This window comes from Ovis canadensis, chromosome 1 (genome assembly GCF_042477335.2).
Source record: "Ovis canadensis isolate MfBH-ARS-UI-01 breed Bighorn chromosome 1, ARS-UI_OviCan_v2, whole genome shotgun sequence".
Lineage (NCBI taxonomy): Eukaryota > Metazoa > Chordata > Mammalia > Artiodactyla > Bovidae > Ovis > Ovis canadensis.
The window spans coordinates 9790011-9814654 of NC_091245.1; the positions used below are offsets into that span (position 1 = coordinate 9790011).

A 24644-nucleotide genomic window follows, 5' to 3' on the forward strand; every position below is an offset into this window, starting at 1 on the left:
AGGGGGACCAAAGGAGCCTGCACACAGACAGAGACATCAAGGCTGAATTGAGGTTTTTGGCTTGAGAACTGGTTGGACAATTTATTGAGGAAGAAATGGAAAGAAATGAGCTGTGAGGGAGAAATCTGTAGCTCTATCTAATGTCAGTTTAACTCCAGAATCTCATTCAGTCATCTTTTAATTAGTTTTAAATTTGGGCCGAAAGAATTGTGGCAAATCACTTACTGACTCGTATTCTAGAATTCCCTATTCATTCAGTTTCCCTGTTACTAACACTGCACAGTCTCGGGATGGGGGTCTGGAGTTTGCTGTTGACTCCATTGGCTGGCCCGTGAAATGGCGTTTGCTCATGCCTTCATTTATGGAGTCAGTCAACAAACACTCGTAGTCGCCTTCTGGGTGCCAGGCCTTGTGCTGGGTCCCTGGGATACACAGATGACTAGGACAGAAGGCCATCTCTCTGAGAGCTGCCAGTCCAGGGGGTGGGATGGACACAGGTCCCCGTGGCAGCAAGGACATTCAACAGATACTTGTGCGTCTACTGCTTCCCTGGTGGCTCAGCTGGTAAAGAATCCACCTGCAATGCAGGAGACCTGGGTTCGATTCCTGGGTTGGGAAGATCCCCTGGAGAAAGGAAAGGCTGCTGGAATACTCCAGTATTCTGGCCCGGAGAATGCCATGGACTGTATAGTCCCTGGGGTCGCAAAGAGTCGGACACGACTGAGTGACTTTCACTTCATTTACTGCTTGCCTGACAAAAGTGGGAAAGGAATACAATGGCGAAAAAGATGGGGAGAATCTATGAACTCCCACAGGGATCTTCAGTGTCTTGAGAAAGGCAGATCACAACATAATAGAATAAAGGTTCTGGTGAATTGCCAATTCCAATGGGTCACCAATGGGTGACCCGGGCTTGGGGTTCAGGGAAGGCTTCCTGGAGGGCGGCTGCGGGAGATGAGCTGAAAGGTCATCCTGAGCCAGACCCAAATAGGAGGATAAGTCTACAGAAAGAAAGGAAATCCAAAGGAAAAGAAAACCTCTGGCAGACTTCAGAGGTATCTGTTGCAAGAAGAAATAGGGCTGTTTTGCACTTGCTCTAATAAATCTTCACTGTTTGCACCCATCGGCCAGACCTCCAGGTAGGAGAGCCACTGGGACTTGGAACCCAAGGCACTGCCTCCTTTGAGCTGCTCTCTCAATAAACCAGTCCTTTGTCGCTGCATGCATGCTCAGCAGCTCAGTCATGTCCTACTCTTTGCCTCCCTATGGACTGTAGCCTGCCAGGCTCCTCTGTTTGTGGGATTTCCCCAGCAAGAATACTGGAGAGGCTTGCCATTTCCTCCTCCTGGGGAATCTTCTCAACTCAGAGACTGAACACAGGTTTCCTGTGTCTCCTGCATTGCAGACAGATTCTTTACCGCTGAACCATCAGGAGGCCCCGTGGCTTGTTGCTACTGTTATTTAAACAATAAGACAGCCACCTTTCCACTCCCATTCCCACACAATTTCCCATCACCCCGAGGGAACTCCCCATCTTTCCCTGCATTTACAGGACTCTTTTTGGACACTTTCTTCTCAAGACCCAGCTCAGGAAAAAATGGGATGAATCTTACCTTTCTGTAACAGTTGTTTGGAATATATCCCCACTTTTATTTATTAATTTTCTTAAAAAAAAAAAAAAGCTTGAAAACTAGTGATGGGAGTGATGAGGACGAGACTTGCACATGAGAACTCAGACTGTTGCCCTAGAGCCAGTTCTGCTCCTGGGTACCATCCTCTTCCCTTGAAGAGGTCAAAGTCCTCTTTGAAAATCTGAGGAAGCTGCCATACACCATTTGGCCTGAAACACATCCTCACATCCCTTGACATTTTGGAAGGTGAGAGAACCCCCGCTCCCAAAGTTGGAATCCTTTTCTCATGGACACTTGAGTGTCCCCTCCCTTAAGCTTCCCAGGGCTTTGTCTCAGCCACTGCTGTGATCCCCATCCCACTGACACCGATGCATCCTCCAGCCTGGTTGTCAGGTGAATTAGTGCACATCCGGTGCTGCCGACAGAGGTTCAAGGGCCTCAGCCCTCCAACCTCCTTACGCACCTGTTGGTCGCCTTCATGATGGTTTTTGATTCCTTGCCTCCCTGCAGGCTTCTCTTCCCCCATTTTCAGACCATCTTGTCTTACTGTTCCTGGTTCCTTTCCCTCTTGGATGTCCTTCACCTTTTGCCAACTTCATCTTCCTGAAACACATCAACAGCACTACTCAGGCATCCCCATGTATTCCTCCTGGTCTTCTGAACTGCCTGACCTGGTCTTGAAGTGTCTCTGTAGTTGGCCCTGCCTACTTCTCTAGGTGTAGCCCTGAATGCTCTTCTCCAAACTCCCTGTAAACCAGGATGTGCCATGAGCAGGCATACAACTCCCCTGCCGTCACTCAAATTATTCCTCTACCAGGAATGCCTTTCTTCCCTATGTCTACTGAAATCTTACCCATCCTTAAAGACCTGGAATTAGCATATCATCCTCTAAAATTCTCACTGCTGACCCCATTTAACATTTTTCCTTTCTCCTTCTTCTATGTTCCTTTTTAAAAAATTTTAAATAAGCAATTATATCCCCTCTCTTTCCTAAGAGTTTAAAGGTGGCTCAGATAACAATAAAATGAGGAGACAGGTGGATTTAGAATCCCAGTATACTTCCCAGCTGTTGCCAAGTTGCTCACGATTTCTATGCCCCATTTTCCTCATCTGAAAGGTGGAAAAAATCATAGTGACCACCTAAAGGACTGTTGTGGAGGTTAATGAAAGAATGTATGCGAAGTTTGCACAGCACCTGGCAGAAAATGGTGATTCCAAATTCACCATCTTCGTTGTCACTCTGCTATCATGAGTATGAAGGATAAAGTGACAGGGGTTAAGTAATCAACAATAGTGTGGGAGGAGGAGACTTATATACCAGAAAACCTAAGCCCAGGGAAAGTGTTCAGTGGAGGCCAGCATGTTGGTCTGAGACTCTAGGCAGGTGGAGCCAAAAGCGGGAATATAACAGTTGGTTTCTGTAACTCATATCATCTCATAGGAGAAAGCAGGATGGACAAGTGCTTCCTTAGCTCTGAGGACCAAATGGCAGAGGTCTTTAGATAAGGGTGATGGGACAGAAGAGTCAGTTTAAAACCAGCTCTTGGGCTGACTGTTGGCCAGAGGGGAGGACACAGAGCTGCAGTGAGATGCATCAGCCTCATTCTGGAGCAGGGTTTCTGATGAGGTGGCCCTCTGGCAAGTACTGTACTCTGCCGGTGGCAACAGTCTCCCATCCCCCACTTGACCATGGCTCCTTAAGGGCAAGGGCTGTGTCTTACTCATCATTGTCTCCCCAGTGCCCAGCCGAGTTCCTGGCACTCGGTGGCAATGCAGTGTGTATGAATGAATGAGTAAGTGAATGACGGATGAGCCATAAAAATGCCACTGCAAGGAGAATGAGGCCCAGAGGTGGCCAGGGTCCAAGTGAGAGGTCACAGTCATCAGAGGAAACTTTGAGTGATGTGGGGACAGGATGTCAGGAAGCCAAGACATTGCGAGCTCTTTTCTTCCATCTGCCTTAAGCCTAAGAAGGGAACTGACGTTTTCGTGAGCAACTGATACGTGCCAAGCTCTGTTGTTTCCATTTTCTGTTTATCTCACTGTCTTAGCAACCCTTCTCCGTCGATGGTTAATATTATTCCCGTTTTACAGGTGAGGAAGCCAGGGCTCAGAGAAGTTAGGCAACTTGCCCAGAGTCATCGAGCTCACAGGGACCAGAACAGGGATAGGAACCTGGTGAAGCTTCAAGGCCAGAGCTGATTCCTGGCACCAGGGGCCCTTCAGAATAGCCCTTGCGTGTCTGCTTAGTACCGGGAGCCATGAACGATGAAGGCCAAGACGAATCATGATTAACATCCCACGTCCCGTGTCCCCCTTTTTAATTTAATTTTATGGTTTCAGGAGCCGTGTCGCAGGTTCTGGGAGCCTGCAGAGATGGGCCACCAGTGGTTTGGTTTAATCCCCTTTTTAATATCTTTGTTGCAACGTTCTTTCCAATTCAGCTCCCAAGTCACATTAAAAAAAATACCTCTTCCTTAGGGTAAGCCTCCTCTTATTAAACAGATTCAAATGAAAAGTTTTAAAGATAATTTGAACAATAAGAATCACTCTGTAGCTCCCAGCCGAAGCTCCTTTATTGCTGTATTTATTCCCCAGTATTTCTTGTCTCATTCCCCAGCTCACTGAATCCGTCATTCCCCACCCCGCCACACACCCTCACCCTTCCTGTCCAAGGCCGGACTTCTGCCCGCTAGTCTCTTCCTCTCTACTCCCTTCTTTCACCTCCAGGGCATGGCGGGTCAGGTTGAGGGCAGAGTGGGAGGTCTCACTTATACCAGCCAATCTGCTTTTTAAGACTGTCACACCTGCCCTGAGGGAGAGGGGGAGGGTGCAGATGGGGGAGCTGCAGTGTCTGGAGGGAAATCCTTATCTGCGCATCCTATTGCATTGTTGTTGTTCATTTGCTCAGTTATGTCTGACTCTTTGCAGCCCCATGGACCGCAGCACGCCAGGCCTCCCTGTCCATCACCAACTCCCGGAGCTTGCTCAAACTCATGTCCATTGAGTCAGTGATGCCATCTCCAACCATCTCATCCTCTGTCATCCCCTTCTCCTCCTGCCCTCAATCTTTCCCAGCATCAGGGTGTTTTCCAAGGAGTCAGTTCTTCCCATCAGGTGGCCGAAGTATTGGCGTTTCAGCTTCAGCATGGGTCCTTCCAATGAATATTCAGGACTGATCTCCTTTAGGATGGACTGGTTGGATCTCCTTGCAGTCCAAGGGACTCGCAAGAGTCTTCTCCAACACCACAGCTCAAAAGCATCAATTCTTCAGCTCTCAGCTTTCTTTATAGTCCAACTCTCCCATTCATACATGACTCCTGGAAAAACCATAACTTTGATTAGATGGACCTTTGTTGGCAAAGTAATGTCTCTGCTATTTAATATGCCATCTAGGTTGGTCATAGCTTTTCTTCCAAGGAGCAAGCATCTATCAATTCTGTGGCTGCAGTCACCATTTGCAGTGATTTTGAAGCCCAAGAAAATAAAGTCTGTCACTGTTTCCATTTTTTCTCCATCTATTTGCCATACAGTGATGGGACTCTTGATGAAAGTGAAAGAGGAGAGTGAAAAAGTTGGCTTAAAGCTCAACATTCAGAAAACAAAGGTCATGGCATCCGGTCCCATCACTTCATGGGAAATAGATAGGGAAACAGTGGCTGACTTTATTTTTCTGGGCTCCAAAATCACTGCAAATGGAGATTGCAACCATGAAATTAAAAGACGCTTACTCCCTGGAAGGAAAGTTATGACCAATCTAGATAGCATATTTAAAAGCAGAGACATTACTTTGTCAACAAAGGTCCATCTAGTCAAAGCTATGGTTTTTCCAGTGGTCATGTACGGATGTGAGAGTTGGACTATAAAAGCTGAGTGCCGAAAAATTGATGCTTTTGAGCTGTGGTGTTGGAGAAGACTCTTAAGAGTCCCTTGGACTGCAAGGAGATCCAACCAGTCCATCCTAAAGGAGATCAGTCCTGGGTATTCATTGGAAGGACTGATGTTGAAGCTGAAACTCCAATACTTTGGCCACCTGATGGGAAGAATTGACTCATTGGAAAACACCCTGATGCTGGGAAAGATTGAGGGCAGAAGGAGAAGGGGACGACAGAGGATGAGATGGTTGGATGGCATCACCGACTCAATGGACATGGGTTTGGGTGGACTCCAGGAGTTGGTGATGGACAGGGATGCCTGGCGTGCTGTGGTTCATGGGGTCGCAAAGAGTTGGACAAGACAGAGTGACTGAACTGAACTGAACTGAACTGATGGGACTGGATGCCATGATCTTAGTTTTTTTAATGTTGAGTTTTAAGCCAGCTTTTTCACTGTCCTCTCACCTTTATCCAGCGGCTCTTTAGTTCCTCTTCGCTTTCTGCCATAAGGCTGGTGTCATCTGCACATCTGAGGTTATTGATATTTCTTCCAGAAATCTTGATTCCAGCTCGTGCTTCATCCAGTTTGGCATTTCTCATGATGTACACTGCATGTAAGTTAAATAAGCAGAGTGGCAGTATACAGCCTTGAGGTACTCCTTTCCTAATCTGAACCAGTCTGTCGTTCCATGTCTGGTTCTAACTGTTGCTTCTTGACTTGCATACAGGTTTCACAGGAGGCAGGTAAGGCGGTCTGGTATTCCCATCTCTTGAAGAAATTTCTAGTTTGTTGTGATCCACACAGTCAAAGGCTTTAGCATAGTCAATGAAGCAGAACTAGATGTTTTTCTGGAATTCTCTTGTTTTTTCTATGATCCATCTGCATCCAAACCGAGGCCTGGAGGCAGAGGGTGGAGGGAGGGAATCCTGGCTCAGAATGCAGATGCCTGGGTCCCATTCTGGACCAACTGAACTGCCATTTCCACAAGGGTGCCCAGGAATCTGCATTTGAAACAAGCACCCCAGGGGACTCCTGTGCATAGCTATAGAAAGTTCTCTCATACTTTGAGGGTCAAAAATGAGGGAACCTCAGGCTTCAAAGGGACACAGCTTTGAGAAAGAGGTATTCCAAAGAAAAGCTTGAAGGAAGGAGATTGACTCTTTTTGCCTTCTAAGCGGATGCCAGGGATACTGTAGAAAAGGCACTCCACCCTGTGTGAAGACCTTTGTTGAGAAATGAGATAAACATGGAGTCCAGGCTCGGGCAGCTGAGGGATTCCACAGTGCCACCTCCCTTCACCCCGGGTGGTGTCACCATCCCCTCGGGACAGATGACCAAGATTTCTGTGACCTCCTACCCCCAGTCAGCCTGGACCCTGGGCTGTGAAGGGTCAGCAGGCCGCTCCCCGCACTGCGGGTCTAGAGGTCTGAGCCGCTAACATTTGCATAGCGCCGTCACAGTTTACCCAGTGCTTTCACTTTCATCATCTCGCTTAATCCTCGGGCATCCTGGAGAGTGGAGGAGGGGTGGGAGTCAGTTTCTGCAAGCCTGTGGCCCACTCTGCCCCCTCACTAGGGAGGGCCCCAGAGATGCAGATTCCAGGTACCTTTGGGATGCAGGAGCATGGGCCCTGGGTGGCAATGGAGTCTGTAGCTTCTCTCCACTCCCCTCTTCACCCCGCAAACTGGAAAAATCGGCCCAGTCCTCTCGGCTTGTAAGGGGGGAGCCCGCCCTCCTTCCCCCTTTCTTCCTCCTGGGTTTCTATGAGCTATGGCAGTGTTGTGTGCACGTGTACGTGGGTGTGTCTATGTGTGTACATGGGTGTGTGTGCACAGTTGTGAAGTATGTGTACATGTCTGTGCTATGTTTACCTGTGTAGGTGTGTGTCCGCCTGTGGTGTGTGTGTGTGCATGGTTGTAGCACATGTGTGTGTGCACGGCTGTGGTGTGCATGGTTGTCGGTGTGCACACAGCTGGGTGTGGTTGTAGCATATCTGTGTGCCTGGGTGGGTGCGTGTACATGATTATGCTTTGTGCGTGTGTAAGTATGGGTTAGTATGTATGTGAGTGTGACTGTGGTGTGTGGGTGTGTGCATAGATGTGTGTGGAGGGGGTGGTGGCATGTGTGTTTGCACGTATGGCTTGGGAAACGTGCGTGTGCACATATGTAATGCTGTGTGGACATGCATAGGTTGGTGTGTGTGTGTGTGTGTGTGTGTGTGTGTGTGGGAGGGGGGACTCAGGGCAGATCGGTGAATCCTAGGTCTGGGGAGAGGAGAGATGAGGACACAGGTCACTTTTGACAGAGCCTTTGTCCACATTGGACAGAGGCTGCCTTTGGTGCTGTGATGTAGGCTCCAGGGGAAAAGAAGATGGGTCCTTGCTCCCCAGGCAGACGAGAAGACCCAGAGTGTCCAAGAGCCTTGGTCAAGTGAGGGTGGGGCCAGACGGGGAGTGGGGCCCTTGACCTCTTCATTTAGAAACTGGGATAATTGTATCTCCGTGGGCTTTTGATAAACAGTCCTTCTCCCTCCCCCTCGTATAAAACGGCCTTGTATTTGCACATAATCTACATGCACCTTCCTGTGCACTTTAGATCATCTCTTGATTACTTACAACACCTAGTACAATGTAAACGCTATGTAAGTAATCGTAAAGTACAACATAAAAGCTATCTAAGTAGTTGCCAGTGTGCAGCAAATTCAAGTTTTGCTTTCTGGAATTTTCTGGAATTTTTTTTCAAGTATTTTTCATCCATAGTTGGTTGAAGCCGCAGATGTGGAACCTGTGACTATGGAGGGCCGACTGTGTAACAAACTACCTCAAACTTTAGTGGCTCTAAACCACAGCTTCCTACTCAGCTCTCCCCAGCTGAGCAATCTAATAGGCTGGGTTCTGCCAGTTGGTTCTTCTGGGTGGGGCTGGGCATGCGTGGCAGGATGTGGCTCATCCTTACACACATGTCTGTGGTCATCCAGGCCTGGCTAGTCAGCTGAGGATCTTGGGGTTTTCCTCCACGGGATGTGTTATCCTCCTGGGCTTGTTCATGGGGAGGTCGCCAAAACCCCCGAGAAACCAGAGGTTAAGCCCTAATGCCCAAACGCTTGCCACATCTCTGCTTCCTTATTGAACCAACCAAGCAGGCGCTACCATAGGGTCAAAGCTATAGCCGGTCTTCACACCACCCCGTTGCAGTTGTTGTGAGGATTCAAATAAGAGTTTTTCATGGAATGTGTTTAGTGCTGTGCCTTGCTGATTAGTTCATCCTCCATAAATACTCACTCTTCTGATTTTGTGAACTGGAACCAGAGGCTTAGACATATTCGACAGCTTGATGGAGGTCTGGCCTCCATGCAGCCGTGGAATTTGAACTCAGCTCCTGCCTCCTTCCAGGCAGCGAGCTCTTAGCCACTCTGCTGCTCTGCCCACGCAGACACACAGAGGAGTCGGTCTCACCTGCCATCACGAGGCTGGTCAGTCTCTGGATGGAGCCTGAGCCCTTCACTTGCTTCCATCTTCAGTCAGCCATGTTCCCCGGGCACCAGGCCTGGGTACCATGTTTTGTCATCGATCTGAAATGCCATGGTGGGAAGAAAATATTTGTTTTGGTGTCCTCTTCCAGCACTAACAATTTTCTGCTTGCATTTTTCTGTTGTTTGGCTCAGATGAATAGCAGTTTTCATCTTTGCTCTGTGTTATCATGTACACAGAACTGCTGTCGGGGAGCTAACAGCATGCTTGCTTAGTCATTATTCTGGGAAGGGGTGCCAGCCAGTCAATAGCCTTTATTTTTATATGACTCTGTACACTGCAAATGCTGAAATGTCACGCCGCGCCCGCGTACAGAGTCACCATCAGACACCTATCATTTCTGGAGGCGGGCGGAGCGGAGGTGGTGGCCACCGTTGAGGCCAGGCACCAATTCTGACTGGCTTCCTCTGTCAGCACCCGGGAGCTGGGTTAACCGCCCTGAATGATTCACTGTGATAGAGTCTGTGGCAGATTTTATGGTTTTTACCCACTCAAAGGAGAAAGCAAATAGCACCTGAGAGATGCCAGCCTCGGCAAAACTTCTTAAGGAGAGAGGAAGAAAGATAGATGCAGGCAGGCAGGCTTGGTGTGGGACCTAGCACCATCGTGGGAGAGGGAAAATTCTTTCTGGGAGCCCCACCGTGGGCTCTAAGAGGTGGGCAGGATCTTTGTGGGGTCTGCAGTGGGACTGCCTTACCGGGGTTGGGAATTCTTAGGACGAGGTCAAATAGGCTGGTCACTGTCATCCCTTCAGCTCACAGGGGTGCCAGGCCTGCAGTAAGGAAATGAGACGGAAGGCCAGAAAAATGGAATCAAAACCAGGGAGTCTGCAACCAGTAAAAGGAGCTGGGTGGTCTTTGGCAACACAGCTCTTGATTTCCAGAGTTCCAAGAAATGGACGAGGATAAAGATAAATTCATGAGCAAGTTCACTTATTTATTCAGTAAATACCTATTTAGCTTGGAGGTGGTGCCCAGCACAGCTCAAGGTCTTGAGGCTTCCGTGGTGGACAAGATACAATTCCTGCCCTCAGGGAAGATGTGTTATTGTCAGAAATAAAGACATTAAAAAAATCTACTTTGCGAGGGTGACAAACACTAGGAAAGAAATAAACAGGTTGATGGAGCAGAGAGTGCTTCGTAAGAGTTAGTCCAGGGATGGACTAGCATCCAGGAGGTGCAAAGACCCCGGGTTATAGTGAACTCGATATGCAAAGGAATATTTCTAAGACCAGAGGGGCTGGAAGAAGAGGAATCTCAAAGCAGGAAGGCATAACTGGGCCACTTAGTGGGGTGCCCTGGGGGTTAGAAAGGGGTCTGGATTTTTATTGTGTGCAGTAAGAACCCACATAAGGATTTAAGTGGGGGAATGGTTTGATCTAAGTTCTGAGGATGTCTTTCCTCGGCCGGCATGCAGTTTTCTAAGGAACAAATGAATCATGTTTTCTTGGGGGTGGAAAGGGCAGGAAGGGGAGACCCTTGCTTAGGGACTTGTACCTGTGTGCTGAATCTTGATTGCAGCAGGTGTTTGATAGAGGCTGTCTAGGAGAAATGGAGACGGAATGATAGTGACTGGATTGATTTATTCCCCCAAAGTGTTGATCCAGGATTACTGTCAGGTGGGGAGGGTTTCCAGCAATGTCCCTAAGGTTCTGGACTCTGGACTCTCTCACCTTCAACATTCCTATCCATAAATTGGCGGGGGACCCAGAAGGCAGACTCATCAGACATGCAGTTGACACAGAGCTGTCAGGGACAGCTAAGGCCACGGATGACAGGCTCAGGACTCACCATGATGATCCTTCACAGGCTGGAGTGATGGGATGAGCCCAGCAATATCCTTGATTACATTCAGACTGGGGAACAAAGCCCAGCCTTGGAGCAGGGAGACCTCGCTGGAGAACTTTCCCTGAAAAGGAAGCTGGGGTGGGGCAGGAAAAGGTCAGAAAGTCAGCTGGACCCAGGAGCATCCCCACAACAGCCTCTTCACTTCCTTGGTGACAGAGTCCTTAGCCTCTTAGCAGTTCACTTTTCTCATCTGTAAAGAGAGAATGATTTTGTCAATCGCCTAGAGGCATGGAGAAGATTAAACAGAAGCGTATATGTGGATGCCTGGCTTCTAGTCTGGCCTTCAGATTCATGGCAGATGCAAAGGAAATAGGAGTTTGTAGAGACTGTCCCAGGGAGTGTTGGGTGCCCTGGGCCAGTCTTTCAGAGGAACCTGCAGCCCAGGTGAGCCCCTCTGTTCTTGGCACAGACTGTTCTGGGAATGCAAGCTTCTTAAGAGGCCCATTGATCCCCATGATGTTCCAGAAAAGAATGGCCAAGGAATATGAGAAGGAGTTTACACTCAGCTCCTTCTGGGTCCTCTCCATCAACCTGGCTCTGGGGTGTGGGAGGGGTAGGAGTGTCCTCTCAGGTGCTGAGGAGGGACCACCTGCAGGGTGGATTTGGTACAGAGACCTCAGGCCTCGTGGGTCTTTTAAAAGCTGCTTTGACTTCTCCTTGGAGCTGGTGCTTTGAAGGATACCGTGGCGAAACTTGTGTGTCTGTCTATTGTAGCACTTTTTTATTTTCAGAAAAAAAAAAAAAATGAGAAGCCAAACAGACAAAAATAGAGCTAATAGTACTTGGTGGACCCATGTACCTCTCACTAAGCCTTAGACCCGGTCAACATAAGGCCAGTCTTGCTTTATCTACTTCCCAACCCCTATCTTTTCCCTCCCCCTGCTAGATTAAGTTTAAAGCTAACCCCAGATGTAATGTTATCTGTAAAGACTTTAGCATGTATCTCTAAGAGATAACGCTTTTATTGTTTAAGTATAACCACAATACCATTATTCTGACTTTTAAAAATTAACATAATTGTGATGTCTTTCTAATTCAGAAGATCTATCTGTATACAGCTTGCTTTGCAAGTTTTGGAGGGGGACAGTTCAGTTCAGGTCAGTCGCTCAGTCGTGTCCGACTCTTTGCGACCCCTGGCACGCCAGGCCTCCCTGTTCATCACCATCTCCCAGAGTTCACTCAGACTCACGTCCATCGAGTCCGCGATGCCATCCAGCCATCTCATCCTCGGTCGTCCCCTTCTCCTCCTGCCCCCAATGCCTCCCAGCATCAGAGTCTTTTCCAATGAGTCAACTCTTCTCATGAGGTGGCCAAAGTACTGGAGTTTCAGCTTTAGCATCATTCCTTCCAAAGAAACCCCAGGGCTGATCTCCTTCAGAATGGACTGATTGGATCTCCTTGCAGTCCAAGGGACTCTCAAGAGTCTTCTCCAACACCACAGTTCAAAAGCATCCATTCTTCGGTGTTCAGCCTTCTTCACAGTTCAACTCTCACATCCATACATGACCACAGGAAAAACCAGAACCTTGACTAGACGGACCTTAGTCGTCAAAGTAATGTTTCTGCTTTTGAATATACTATCTAGGTTGGTCATAACTTTCCTTCCAAGGAGTAAGCGTCTTTTAATTTCATGGCTGCAATCTCCATCTGCAGTGATTTTGGATAAGTCTGACACTGTTTCCACTGTTTCCCCATCTATTTCCCATGAAGTGATGGGACCAGATGCCATGATCTTAGTTTTCTGAATGTTGAGCTTTAAGCCAACTTTTTCACTCTCCTCTTTCACTTTCATCAAGAGGCTTTTTAGCTCCTCTTCACTTTCTGCCATAAGGGTGGTGTCATCTGCATATCTGAGGTTATTGATATTTCTCCCAGCAATCTTGATTCCAGCTTGTGTTTCTTCCAGCCCAGCGTTTCTCATGATGTACTCTGCATATAAGTTAAATAAGCAGGGTGACAATATACAGCCTTGATGTACTCCTTTTCCTATTTGGAACCAGTCTGTTGTTCCATGTCCGGTTCTAACTGTTGCTTCCTGACCTGCATATAGGTTTCTCAAGAGGCAGGTTAGGTGGTCTGGTATTCCCATCTCTTTCAGCATTTTCCACAGTTTCTTGTGATCCACACAGTCAAAGGCTTTGGCATAGTCAATAAAGGAGAAATAGATGTTTTTCTGGAACTCTCTTCCTTTTTCCGTGATCCAGCGGATGTTGGCAATTTGATCTCTGGTTCCTCTGCCTTTTCTAAAGCCAGCTTGAACAGAGAGGCAAAAACTGGTCCTTCTAATGTCTGGTTTCTGTGACTAGAGATTCCCCTGTTCCCTTTGAGGGTGATAATGAAGAATATGGGGAATCAATATCTTGGGACCATGGATTGGTAGCCTCTTCATTCCAAGTGTTCCCAGGGACACAGCAGGAAAGCGAAGTGAAATGAAAGTGTTAGTCGCTCAGCTGTGTTGGACTCTTTGTGACTCCATAGACTGTAGCCCATGAGGCTCCTCTGTCCATGGAATATTCTCCAGGCGAGAATACTGGAGTAGGTAGCCATTCCTTTCTCTAGGGGATCTTCCTGACCCAGGGATTGAGCGCGGGTCTCCTGCGTTGCAAGCATGTTCCCAGGGACATAGCGGCAGAGGCGTCCAATTGATAGATTGAGTCTAGATGTGGGGAGGAGGAAAAATGGGAGTAAAGAGAGAGAGGCGGGAGGAAGGGAAGAACCGAGTGAATGGCCTTGCCCCTTCCATGCGCCCATGGCCAGCATCCAGCACCAGCCTGCTCCCGCTGCCAGCCACCGCGTGCCCAGTGCTCCTGTGTGTGTGTCTGTCCAAGCCCACACAGGGGTCACTGCACCAAGTGCTCATCCCACCCAGGGGCTGGGTGCTTGTAGTGCCATAGGTGTCGTACTTTGTCACAGGGGAGTCCCCAGGGTTCCGGGATGTGGCAGGAAGTGAGCAGTAGTGCCCGATTCTGATCTCAGTCTGTTTGACTGGAGCCTGCTTTTCCCTGGCACAGCTCCCAGCCTCCAGGCCTGGGGAGACCACATGCAGGGCTGGTGTTCAGGAGGTGGTGGCTGTCACCGACATTAGAATAGTGACAAGCTCCCACGTTTTAAACTCTTCCCTAGGCCTCCCAAGTGCCCTGGCCAGCCATGACCTTTACCAGGACCCCTTGGGACTCACCAGTAACCATCAGCTATGGGATTAACGCCGGCACAGTAGGAGCGCCTGGGACTGTAGCCTGTGCTCATTCTGACTGGTTGTCAGATACAGAGACCATCCCCTGGTTTTATGTGTGATGACTGTGAGTCATTTTATACGTGTGCGTGTGTGTGTGTGTGTGTCTGTGTACATGTGTTCATATACAGAGCATTACCAGGAAGGAACATCCTTGCTGGGAGCATTTGCTAGTCATTGTTTTGAGGGCTCACTGCATCCACAGAATGGGCTGTCAGGGCAGGAATATACTCTGAGCCTGCCCAAAGATCCATTCACAGGATGCTTTAATTTTCCCCTCTGCCTCTTTTTTCACCATTTTCACCAGCGGTAGAACTCTGAGCAGTCTCTAGAATGCTCTATGTAGGCCAACTTATCCACCCTTCCTGGGAACCCACCCAGGAGGGAGAGCAGGGTGGGCTGCCACAGTTCCTGGGAGTACCAGGGATGAAGGTCCTCCCTTACCAAGGATGCTGGTGGGGCAGTGTGGGCCCAAACCAGTCCAGCAGGATTGCTACCCTCTCCCACGCCTGGAGACAGCCAGCATCTAGGAGCTTAGAGTCCATGGGACCATTAGGCCACATTAGAATGGTACTGGCCACCAAGGGTGCAGTTGGAGGTCCCAGGTCTCAGGTGCAGGTAGAGGCCAGTGTTTAGATACAGGAAGATTATTGTGAATCAGCGCAGGGATCGAGCAATTGCTGGTGCTCCCAGGCAGCCCAATCTGTGATCTGGTCAGAAGGCCATGCCAGCCAAGGTGGACACGGGTATCTATGGAGCCACTGTGCAGATTTCAGGATCCAGAGGCCCAGCCCAGCTGACAGAGGTGTATATAGACTGGTTGTCCCTTTAACTGCCTTTACTGTGCAAGACACGGTCTGAAGTGTTTCTGTGATACTCCGCTTCACCAGGAAAGAAGACAGCGGTACCATGATGCTGAGCAAGGGACCAGGATCACATAGCTGGGAAGTGACTGAGCCAGACTGTGAGCTCCAGCTGCCACCTTGCTGTCCCTGCTCTGACTCAGACCATCCTGCAGTGCCTGGGGCCCCGGCACTCTGGACGCCACGTCCAGAGCTGTTGACTCAGACCTGTCCCCTTTGCTGCTGGTCTTTTAGTGCTTTGGGTCCTGAGCACCACCAAACAGGGAGCGATGGACAGAAATCAAGACTCGGCCCACTCAGCAAGATGGAGCACTGGGAGAGGACCCAGGGGTCCCGATTCCCAGAACCAAGCTCTTAGGACTATTGCCTGTTCAGTTCAGTTTAGTTCAGTCGCTCAGTTGTGTCCAACTCTTTGCGACCCCATGAATCGCAGCACGCCAGGCCTCCCTGTCCATCACCAACTCCTGGAGTTCACTCAAACTCACGTCCATCGAGTCGGTGATGCCATCCAGCCATCTCATCCTCGGTCGTCCCCTTTTCTACCTGCCCCCAATCCCTCCCAGCATCAGGGTCTTTTCCAGTGAATCAGCTCTTCGCATGAGGTGGCCAAAGTACTGGAGTTTCAGCTTTAGCATCATTCCTTCCAAAGAACACCCAGGACTGATCTCCTTCAGAATGGACTGGCTGGATCTCCTTGCAGTCCAAGGGACTCTCAAGAGTCTTCTCCAACACCACAGTTCAAAAGCATCAATTCTTCGGTGCTCAGTTTTCTTCACAGTTCAACTCTCACATCCATACATGACCACTGGAAAAACCATAGCCTTGACTTAGACGTAACTTGGTTGACAAAGTAATGTCTCTGCTTTTTAATATACTGTCTAAGCTGGTCATAACTTTTCTTCCAAGGAGTAAGCATCTTTTAATTTCATGGCTGCAGTCACCATCTGCAGTGATTTTGGAGCCCAAAAAAATAAAGTCTGACACTGTTTCCACTGTTTCCCCATCTATTTCCCATGAAGTGATGGGACCAGATGCCATGATCTTAGTTTTCTGAATGTTGAGCTTTAAGCCAACTTTTTCACTCTCCTCTTTCACTTTCATCAAGAGACTTTTTAGTTCCTCTTCACTTTCTGCCATAAGGGTGGTGTCATCTGCATATCTGAGGTTCTTGATATTTCTCCTGGCAATCTTGATTCCGGTTTGTGCTTCATCCAGCCCATTGCCTGTTGGTATGGTATAAAAACCCTGTGGGTCCACATATGGCCCAGTTTCTCTCGTGGAGAGCAATAGGCTTCTCACCTTGGCAAACGTGTTTTCTCTAGCCCCTTTTCCTGGGGTCTGTGCCCCACTGCAGAGCCACTCTCAGGGAGCGGCCCTAAAGCCATCTCTCTTTCTAACCTGTTTGCAGGGCTCTGGAGCTCACCAGTGGCAAAGACGAGATCTCCTTGTTGGTGGAGCAGGAGTTCTTGAGCCTCACCAAAGAGCACCTCATCCTGGTCACCAAGAGCTCGGGGGAGCTGGAGGCACCCAGAAGCAATGCTGAGGGGCCCAGACAGCCAGCCCCCTGCCTTCTCATGCCTTCACTGGTGTCCAGCAGCAGTGAGCACCCAGGAGCCTCCGTCATGGCTGGTGACAAGCTCCTGGAGCCAAAGGTGGCCGTGTCAGTCGTTGGCAGCCGGCCAGACTGTGATTCTGCCACGTCTACGGTCACGGGCATCCTGCGTGCTGCCAAGGTCAAGAGTGCCAAGGGGACAGAGGACAGGAGTCGCAGCCTGGGGGCCTCCAGCTCGGAGATCAGCAAGCTCCTGGCTCAATTCCCATTGAAGTCCACAGAAATGTCCAAGGCCCCCGACAGCAAGATGGTGTTGGAGGAGACCAGGGTCATCAAGGACTTCCTGCAGAGCAGCATGTTCAGTGGCCCTGGACCCAGAGAGCCCGCGGGGCTGGGCCCGTTCCTTCTGCTGCCTCCCCCGCCTCCGCCTGTGACTCCCAACAAACTCCCCGAGCTCCCTGCTCAGAAGAAGCAGCTTCCAGTGTTTGCCAAGATCTGCTCCAAGCCCGAGGCTGACCCCATCGTGGAGGGGTACCAACTGATGGGTGAGTGGGGCTGGGAGCAGGGCTAGGAGGCATGCTTGCTAGGAGGAGAAACTTAGCACGTGGGCTGCATCAGGCACACAGAGCATCGCTGTGCAAAGTAGGGCGAGGTAGCCTTGCTGATGAGCATGGTCCCGGGGTGCAGGCTGTTTTCAGCCCCCACAGCCCTCCTCTGCCGGATGCTCATATACAGGGCACGTCTCATGTAACCAGACATGGTGGCCCTGAATCCAATACACTTTGGGAAGAGGGAGAGGCCTGTTTTGTAACCGACTGGGTTTTTAAATCCATAGGCACCTGAGGACATTGAACGAAGCATTTACCCTTGCTGGATCCAGGGTGAAAGTGCAGCCAGGGGACTCTGAGCTGAATAGGAGGGAATTTAACTGGCTTCTGATGGAGGCTCCTGTCCTGACCATGATGCCTGGTCTCCTCTCCCGGGGATAGGGGGTGAATGTGTAAACTCTCCGGGTGCAGGCAGACTGCTGGCCCTGGGGTTTGTTCCCGGGGACTCCAGGGCTTTGGCAAAGTGCATTCCCACTCCTAAATCGAGGAGTCCGCACCCTCCCCGGATTGCCTCCCCAAATTCCAGGATTCTGCATTTTGTGTCTGTTCTGATCCAGCTACTCAGCCTGGATGGTTCCAAGAAGGAAGATTGGCAGCAGTGACACTTGCTTGCCATCAGCAGTCACTGGGAGGAAGCTGGAAGAAAAACTCCCCCCAGGTTGTGAGAGATGGGTAAAGGAGAGATGCCTGTATTGGGAGGGCCCAGATCCATCTTCCTAAGAAAACAGGGACACAGTCACCCTAGAGAACATTCTGTAGGAGCATTTTAAGAACCCAAGGACTCCAAACTGTGGATGGCATGCTGGACTCTGGGTCCTGGGCAGGCCTCCAGGGGTCCAGGGGCTCTGGGGACGATAAGCTGTGTATGTGAGATGATGGGGCATACCCGGGGGAGGAGATGTGCCTCCCACCTCCTTCTCTCCTCTGTCAGACAGGGCTGCTGGTTTGGAGACAGTTCTGTCCCACACCCCTTCCCACCATTTGCGTGTGTGTGTACAGGTGTGTGATTGAAGGTGTGCTGAGAGGAACTTTGCAGATGGAAATGCAGTCTGGGCACATCTGAGTGTAACCCTTCTGTGTGTGTAGCTGTGTATGTGTGTGAGCACGCGAAAGGAATGGCAGGAAGGGATGTGTGTGTGTGTGTGTCTGTGTATATAGCCTTTGGAAGAGGGAGCGTTGGAGATGAGTGAGTGGCAAGTGTGTTTCAGGTGGCTGGGGTGGGCTGTGATGGCAGGTGTGTGGGCCTCTGGGGAGAGGGCTATTATTAGTGGGTACTGTTATCTCAGCACTGGCTGGGGGCCACACTCTGCAACCAGACAAGCTCTAGGAAAAGACACCAGGGACATGTTTTGCTAAAAACTGTCATTTTCTTCTGGCTCAGGCTAGAGCAGCTTTCTCCTTTGCTGGGATGGCAGTAAGCAGGCAGGCCCCATCCTGTCCAGACTCAGCCCCAAGGCCATGGGCTAGTGGGACTAAGAGTTGGTGGGATCGTGTCCACTCCCAACAGGTGATTCTGGGCACAAGCCCTCTGATCCTATTGCTACCAGCATGATCCACTGTGCCCGCCATGTGTCCAGTGCCATTTCACAGCCAAGCTCCATGGAGACCAGGACCTCCAAGCTGGGAGAAGCATGAAGGTGCTGAGAGCAAGGCCCTCTTCTCTGCTTCAGCCAAGCAGTGCCTTAAAAAAAAAAAAAAAAAAATATATATATATATATATATATATATATATATGTATATATATTATACGCTTCTCTGGTGGCTCAGCAGTAAAGAATTGGCCCGCAATACAGGAGACCCAGATTATTTGGGTTCAGTCCCTGGATCAGGAAGATCCCCTGAAGGAGGGCATGGCAACCCACTCCAGTATTCTTGCTGGGAAAATCCTATGGACAGAGGAGCCTGGCAGGCTACAGTCCATAGGGTCACAAAGAGTCGGACGTAACTGAGCATACACGAACCATGTATTTACGCTTGCAGTATGGTGCATCCCCCTGCCATACTTTGTTGGAAGAAAGAGTTTTGTTGGAAGAAAGAGTTCCATTGCTCAAAAGGAAAATCGGGTGAAAAGCCACTGTTGTAGGGGGATCCTTGGTGGTCCAGGCAGTGTCCTTGCACAAGGGAGACTTGGTCTGTTTGGAGAGAGAGAGCTGAGCCTGGCACCGGCAGCAGCCAGTGGCTCACTCGTGCCTCTGTGCCTTTGCCTGCGGTCACCCATGGCTCTGGGTGCAGGGCCTTGCTGCAGACCTCCTCCTCCTGGAATCCCTCCGGTCCTCAGACAGAAGCTGTCTCAGCCGCCCTCTTCCCCCGCTGTGTCCCTCCATCACCTCACGGTCCCCATCTGCCTTGTCCCGGAGCTATTTCTGGGTCTGTCTCTCTCTTCCTCCGTGTTGTGAGTTCCTGCTGGGCCAAGTCTGGCTCTGACTCATCCAAGTGTCCCCAGGACTCAGGTCAGAGCCTGGCGCTGATGAGTGTGCTGAATCGCCACGACGACTTAGCAAGAGGAGAGTCTCTGACAAGGGACCAGCTGCGTGTTGTGTGGGAATGTGTCTGCGCCAACCACCCCCCCCCCCACACCGCCACTAAGCCAAGTGTGCTCCCTGAAGACAGGAACTATCCGGAACCTTTGTGATCCAACCTACAAATGGTTAGCGGGAAGGAAGGGAGGCAAAAAGAGGGAGAAAGGAAGAAGCGGCAGGGAGGAAAAGAGGAAGGAAGAAAAGAAAGAAAAGAAGGTAAGGAAAGAGAGGGAACTAAAAGGGAGGAAGTTTTTTAAGGAGGAGAGAATGGGATTAGGGAAGGGAGGATGGATGAGTGGATGGAAGGAAGGAAAGATGGATGGGTGGGTAAAAGGATGGATGGATGGGTGGACAGACGGAAGAAGACAAGAATGGATGAATGCACTCATGCATGCAAGGGTGTGAGACCGTCATGGGCGCTGGTCAGGGAAGGCTTCAGGGACTGGACTTGGACTGAACTTGGTTGAGAGAGAGCCCAGAGTGGTGGGAGTCTCAGGTGTGCTGCGGAGGATCCATGACTTTGTCCACAAGACCATGCTCCCCCCATCCAGCACGTGGTCTTCCAGAGTCACTGACTCAGCTTCTCTCCTGCTCTAGAACGGAACCCAGGTGCCAAGGAGCTGACCAGGGGCCGAGAGAGCCTCTTTCTCAGCCAGTGGTCCCCGAGCCGGAAGGACACCTGTGGTGAGGAGGGTGGCAGTGACCCCGTGGCTCTGCTGGCCAAGAAGCCTGCCTGGCAGGCTGAGAAGAACCTGCTCTATGAGGTCCTTGGGGCCACCAAGAACCCAAGCGGGCAGCTGAAACTTCGTGGCAAAGTGGAGGTGGACAGGCTGGAGCTGAAACGTAAGCTGACCCTGCCCAGATCTCTCTATGCAGGAAGAGAGTCTGTGCAGGAAGGGATTTCAGAAACCCTCATAGGCCCCTAGAGTAGCTCTGTCCTCAAATGGCTGTCATCCATGGGCAGGTCACTGTCTTTCCCTAGTCCTGTAAGATGGGGAAATGGCTTTCTTCCTGTGTCACCCCTACAGGGAAGAGCTCAAGAAATCTAGCTGACTTTCAGGGGTCACATGGGCCTTATTGGTGGTTAATTTGAATATAGCCCTGACTCAGCATGTCTTATGTCCCCTCAAGTTGCCTGAGCCAAAGAAAATCCCGTGCTTTAAGATTATTTCTACATTTTGAAAAAAAAAAAAAAAAGATTATTTCTACATTTCGATTATTCACGTCTCAGCTTTCTCTCCCTTGTACATCTAAAACTGTTTTAGTAAAACATTCTCCCCTCAACAAAAGGTGCTAAAAAGGGGACACTGATACCCCATCTCTAACTCTTAATCCCACAGGACATATTATAGAAGGAAAGAATCCAGGATTCATATCCTGAAACAACTCCATCAAATATCATTCATTCAGACTAATTTGGGATCTTACCAAAGGGGATTATATAATATTTTTAAATATTTTTAAAAAATGACTCTGGCATAGATGCAACACCTACATAAGGTCCTCGCTGTTGCCAAGTACATGTCCCCAGTGGGGTGCTTTAACAATTTGATAAGAATGGCTTCCCACAGCGTAGCAATTGTTTGTATCAAACTGGATTTTTCCGAAGCACTTGAAGGAATATAGTTTTGCACGTAGGTGAGACAAGCTGGTTGATTGTATCTCTTGCTAATCTGCCTCCTTACTTGTGAGTCGTGAAGGAGATGCTCCATGGCAGACCATGCTGGGCCTCTCACCCCTTCCACGTTGGCAAGGTGTGAACTAACAGTGTTTTCCTTGAGCTTTGAAGAACGCTCTGGGAGCCTTAAAATACCTGACCTGTGAGAACACTAACCCTGGGGGCAGTCATGGAGCTGGGGCAGGCTGGCCTCTCCCTTCCTCAATCACGAAACGTTCTACCTCTCCTGTGACTTACAGTTAACCCACCTGTGACCGGGGCCGACAAGAACAACCTCAAGTACACGGGGAACGTGTTCACCCCACGCTTTGCCACCGCTTTGACCTCAGCAACCCTGAACCAGCCCCTCTGGCTCAACCTGAACTACGCACCTCCGCCCGTGTTCACAAACCCCTCCACCTTCCCCCAGTACCAGGTGAGTGAGCAGGTCCGGGCCCAGTTATCCGGTGGTGGCCGTCCAGGGAGGCGCTGAGGCTCACAAGGAGCCTCATTCACAAAGAGCCGTGGGCTCATTAGTTACTTTCTTCATAGGGACACCATCAGACCGACTGCCAGATACGTGTGCGCATGCATCTCACACACACACACACACACACACACGCACACACACACGCACACGCACACACACACGCACACACACGCACGCACACACACGCGCGCACACACACGCGCGCACACACACACGTGCACACACACGCACACACGCACACACGCACGCACACACACACGCACACGCGCACACACGCACACGCACGCACACGCACACACACGCACACACGCGCGCGCACACACGCGCACACACGCACGCGCACACACACAAGCGCGCACACACGCGCACACACGCGCACACACACACGCACACACACTCACACACACGTGCACACACACGTGCGCACACACGCGCACACACGCACACACACACGTGTGCCTGTTTCTCATTTTCCTTTGTCTGGATTCCGGCTCACTCTGTGCTGTGTCTTTCAGAGCCGCTTGGCTAATCCTGGGCTCTGAAGTACCTGGGCTCCCAGGGAAGCCTGACCGACGGCACAGTCCTCGTTTCCCACCGCCTCCTGGGGCTTGCTTTGTAGTCGGATGACACGTGTCCTGGATTACTTGGGACAGTCCCCGTTTTGGTCTTTTGTCCCAGCATAATTATTCATTGTACCCCCTTTCACTCTCAAGTGTCCCGCTGCAGATGACAAATTATGTGGCCGTTTTATTTCAACTGCAACCTAGCAATCTTAGCTTCTACCGGCTGAGGTGGCTTGGCACACAGTCTTGGTCTTGGACTGAGAGCTAAGAGGCGTCAGACACAAAGGGGTGGGGGAAACGCTTGCAAGGCTGACGGTTTTACTCACACAACTTATTTACTCCGGGAAAATGTAGTTTCTTTCGTTCGTCTATTTAACTTAATCTCCTGTAAGAGCTGCCACCCACTGGGTAGAGAGATGAAAAAAAAATCAAATAAATGTCCATTCTGATTTAAACCATAGTCCGAACCAAGAGCTTAAATAGTCCCTCCAGGTAGTGTTCCGTTGCTCCACGACAGGTGCTCAGCGCCTAAGATTTCTCAGTCTTCTCTCCCCTCCCTGGCTGCTTGCCAGAATGGCGTGCAGGTGTACAGAAGGGGCAGGCCCCTGGGAGCCTGCTGCCCCAGCCCAGCCTGGCCGAGCCCAGGGAGGGCAAAGAGAGAAGGAGATCCAACCTGAAGATCTTCTCGTTCTGCCCCTGTGCCCCTCCCCCTTCCACTGCCCCTGGGCTCCCAGTGGTATTTCCTCCTCCTCCACTGCAGCAGGCTTAGCATCCTGCATGAGAGGTGGGTCTTCTCTACTCCATGTGAAGCCCCTCTGAGCTGGCCCGCTGGACTTAGCCCCTGATTCTTAAAACAGGAACTGAAGTAAAGGGGTTTAGCATGGTCCTTTCTCTCCAAAGTTCTCTCCACCCTCTTTCTCAAGCCCCACCTTTGAGGTGAGACGGTGTAAGGAAGCGTGATCCATGGGAAAACCCCAGGTGCATCCATCCTGAATCTACCATATGCTCTCCTGGAGAAATACCCTGTTCACATCCTCATTGGTTCACCAGCTCCTTCACTGAAGTTCCTCCACCCTTGCACATTTGTTATTGAGTCATTTATCCCCGATGTACTCATTTGTATGTATTTATTTTCTCATTTAAACAATTAAAAAAAAAACCAAACTCCTTGCTTCACACTGACTGCAGGCTGGGGATTCCAAGGTGACTAGGAAGCTCGGAGTCCAGTATGAGTCAGGGACAAATCCAAGGCCAGCACGGTGTGCCCCTCACCTCTGAGAGAGAAACAACTGCATACTTTTATTTAGTGTAAATTGATTCACTCTCAAATGCACTCACTCACGGGGCTCACCATGTAAAGCTAATTTGCAGTGGTTTGTTTTGTAAAGAGGTGACAGTCTCTCTGCTATGTTAACTTCTTCTGACTTGACTTTTGGCATGGGTGAGATTTGGAAGTATTCTTCTAGCAAGAAGGTCGTTTGTCTTCAGAGATGCTGGTGTTTGCATCACAGGGCTGACGCTGAGCTTCCTGGGCCTCTGGGCAGAAAGGCCCTGGCTGGTAGGGCCCCTTGCTTCTGTGCAGCACTTTAGACGCTGACTGAGCCCAGCCGAAGTCACTTGTACACGCCGACCCTCCCAAGGGGTAACAACAGACAGCGTGACTTACCTTTTCCCAGCTTCTCATGATTTCATGATACCAACCAGCTTCAAGACAGCTGATCAAGGGGTCTGATATAATCAAAAGAAGCCAGGTTTTAGAATCATCAGAATTGGATTTAAGGGAATTGTGCTACTTGCGAGCTGTGTGGCCTTGGGCAAGTTAGCCAAATGTTCTGAGCCCTGGTCTCCTCACCTATGAAATGGCCTCATAATAATTACAGCGGCAGCAAATAGTTGAGTCAATTGTAAGGTTAATTGAGTCCATGGATGGGAAAGGGCTTTGTAAAATCTCAAGTATGATACAGATGTTGGTTCTTATTGTTGTTCAGCCCTGGTCTTCCTGGGACACGGGGTCAGGGAGGTCTGCAGACCTTGAGAAGGCACACAGGAGAAACAGGGAACAGTCTATCCCAGTCTCTCTTTCCTGCTTGACGTTAGGAATAAAGATGAGGTCCCAAATCCAGTTTACTCAGAGCTTTGCAGGGGACGGACGAAGAGCCGTGGAAGACTAACTCCCCAGCACCCAGGAGCTCCAAAGAGAATCCCAGCTGCTTGGCACAAAGGAATTCTGCTCCCAATTAAGGAGGGCGGACGCCTGCAAAGAGGTCACAGCCTCA

General features: G+C 50.1%; 1 protein-coding gene across 1 annotated transcript in view; it reads left to right on the plus strand.

Annotated features, from left to right (window-relative positions):
- Positions 1–24644, plus strand: part of C1H1orf94 (chromosome 1 C1orf94 homolog) — a 43724-nt gene that overhangs the window by 4661 nt on the left and 14419 nt on the right. The window contains exons 2-4 of the mRNA XM_069569789.1: positions 16388–17076; positions 20256–20501; positions 21576–21751. Of these exons, the coding sequence (XP_069425890.1) occupies positions 16388–17076; positions 20256–20501; positions 21576–21751 (1111 nt within the window). The remainder of the gene's footprint in view (positions 1–16387; positions 17077–20255; positions 20502–21575; positions 21752–24644) is intronic.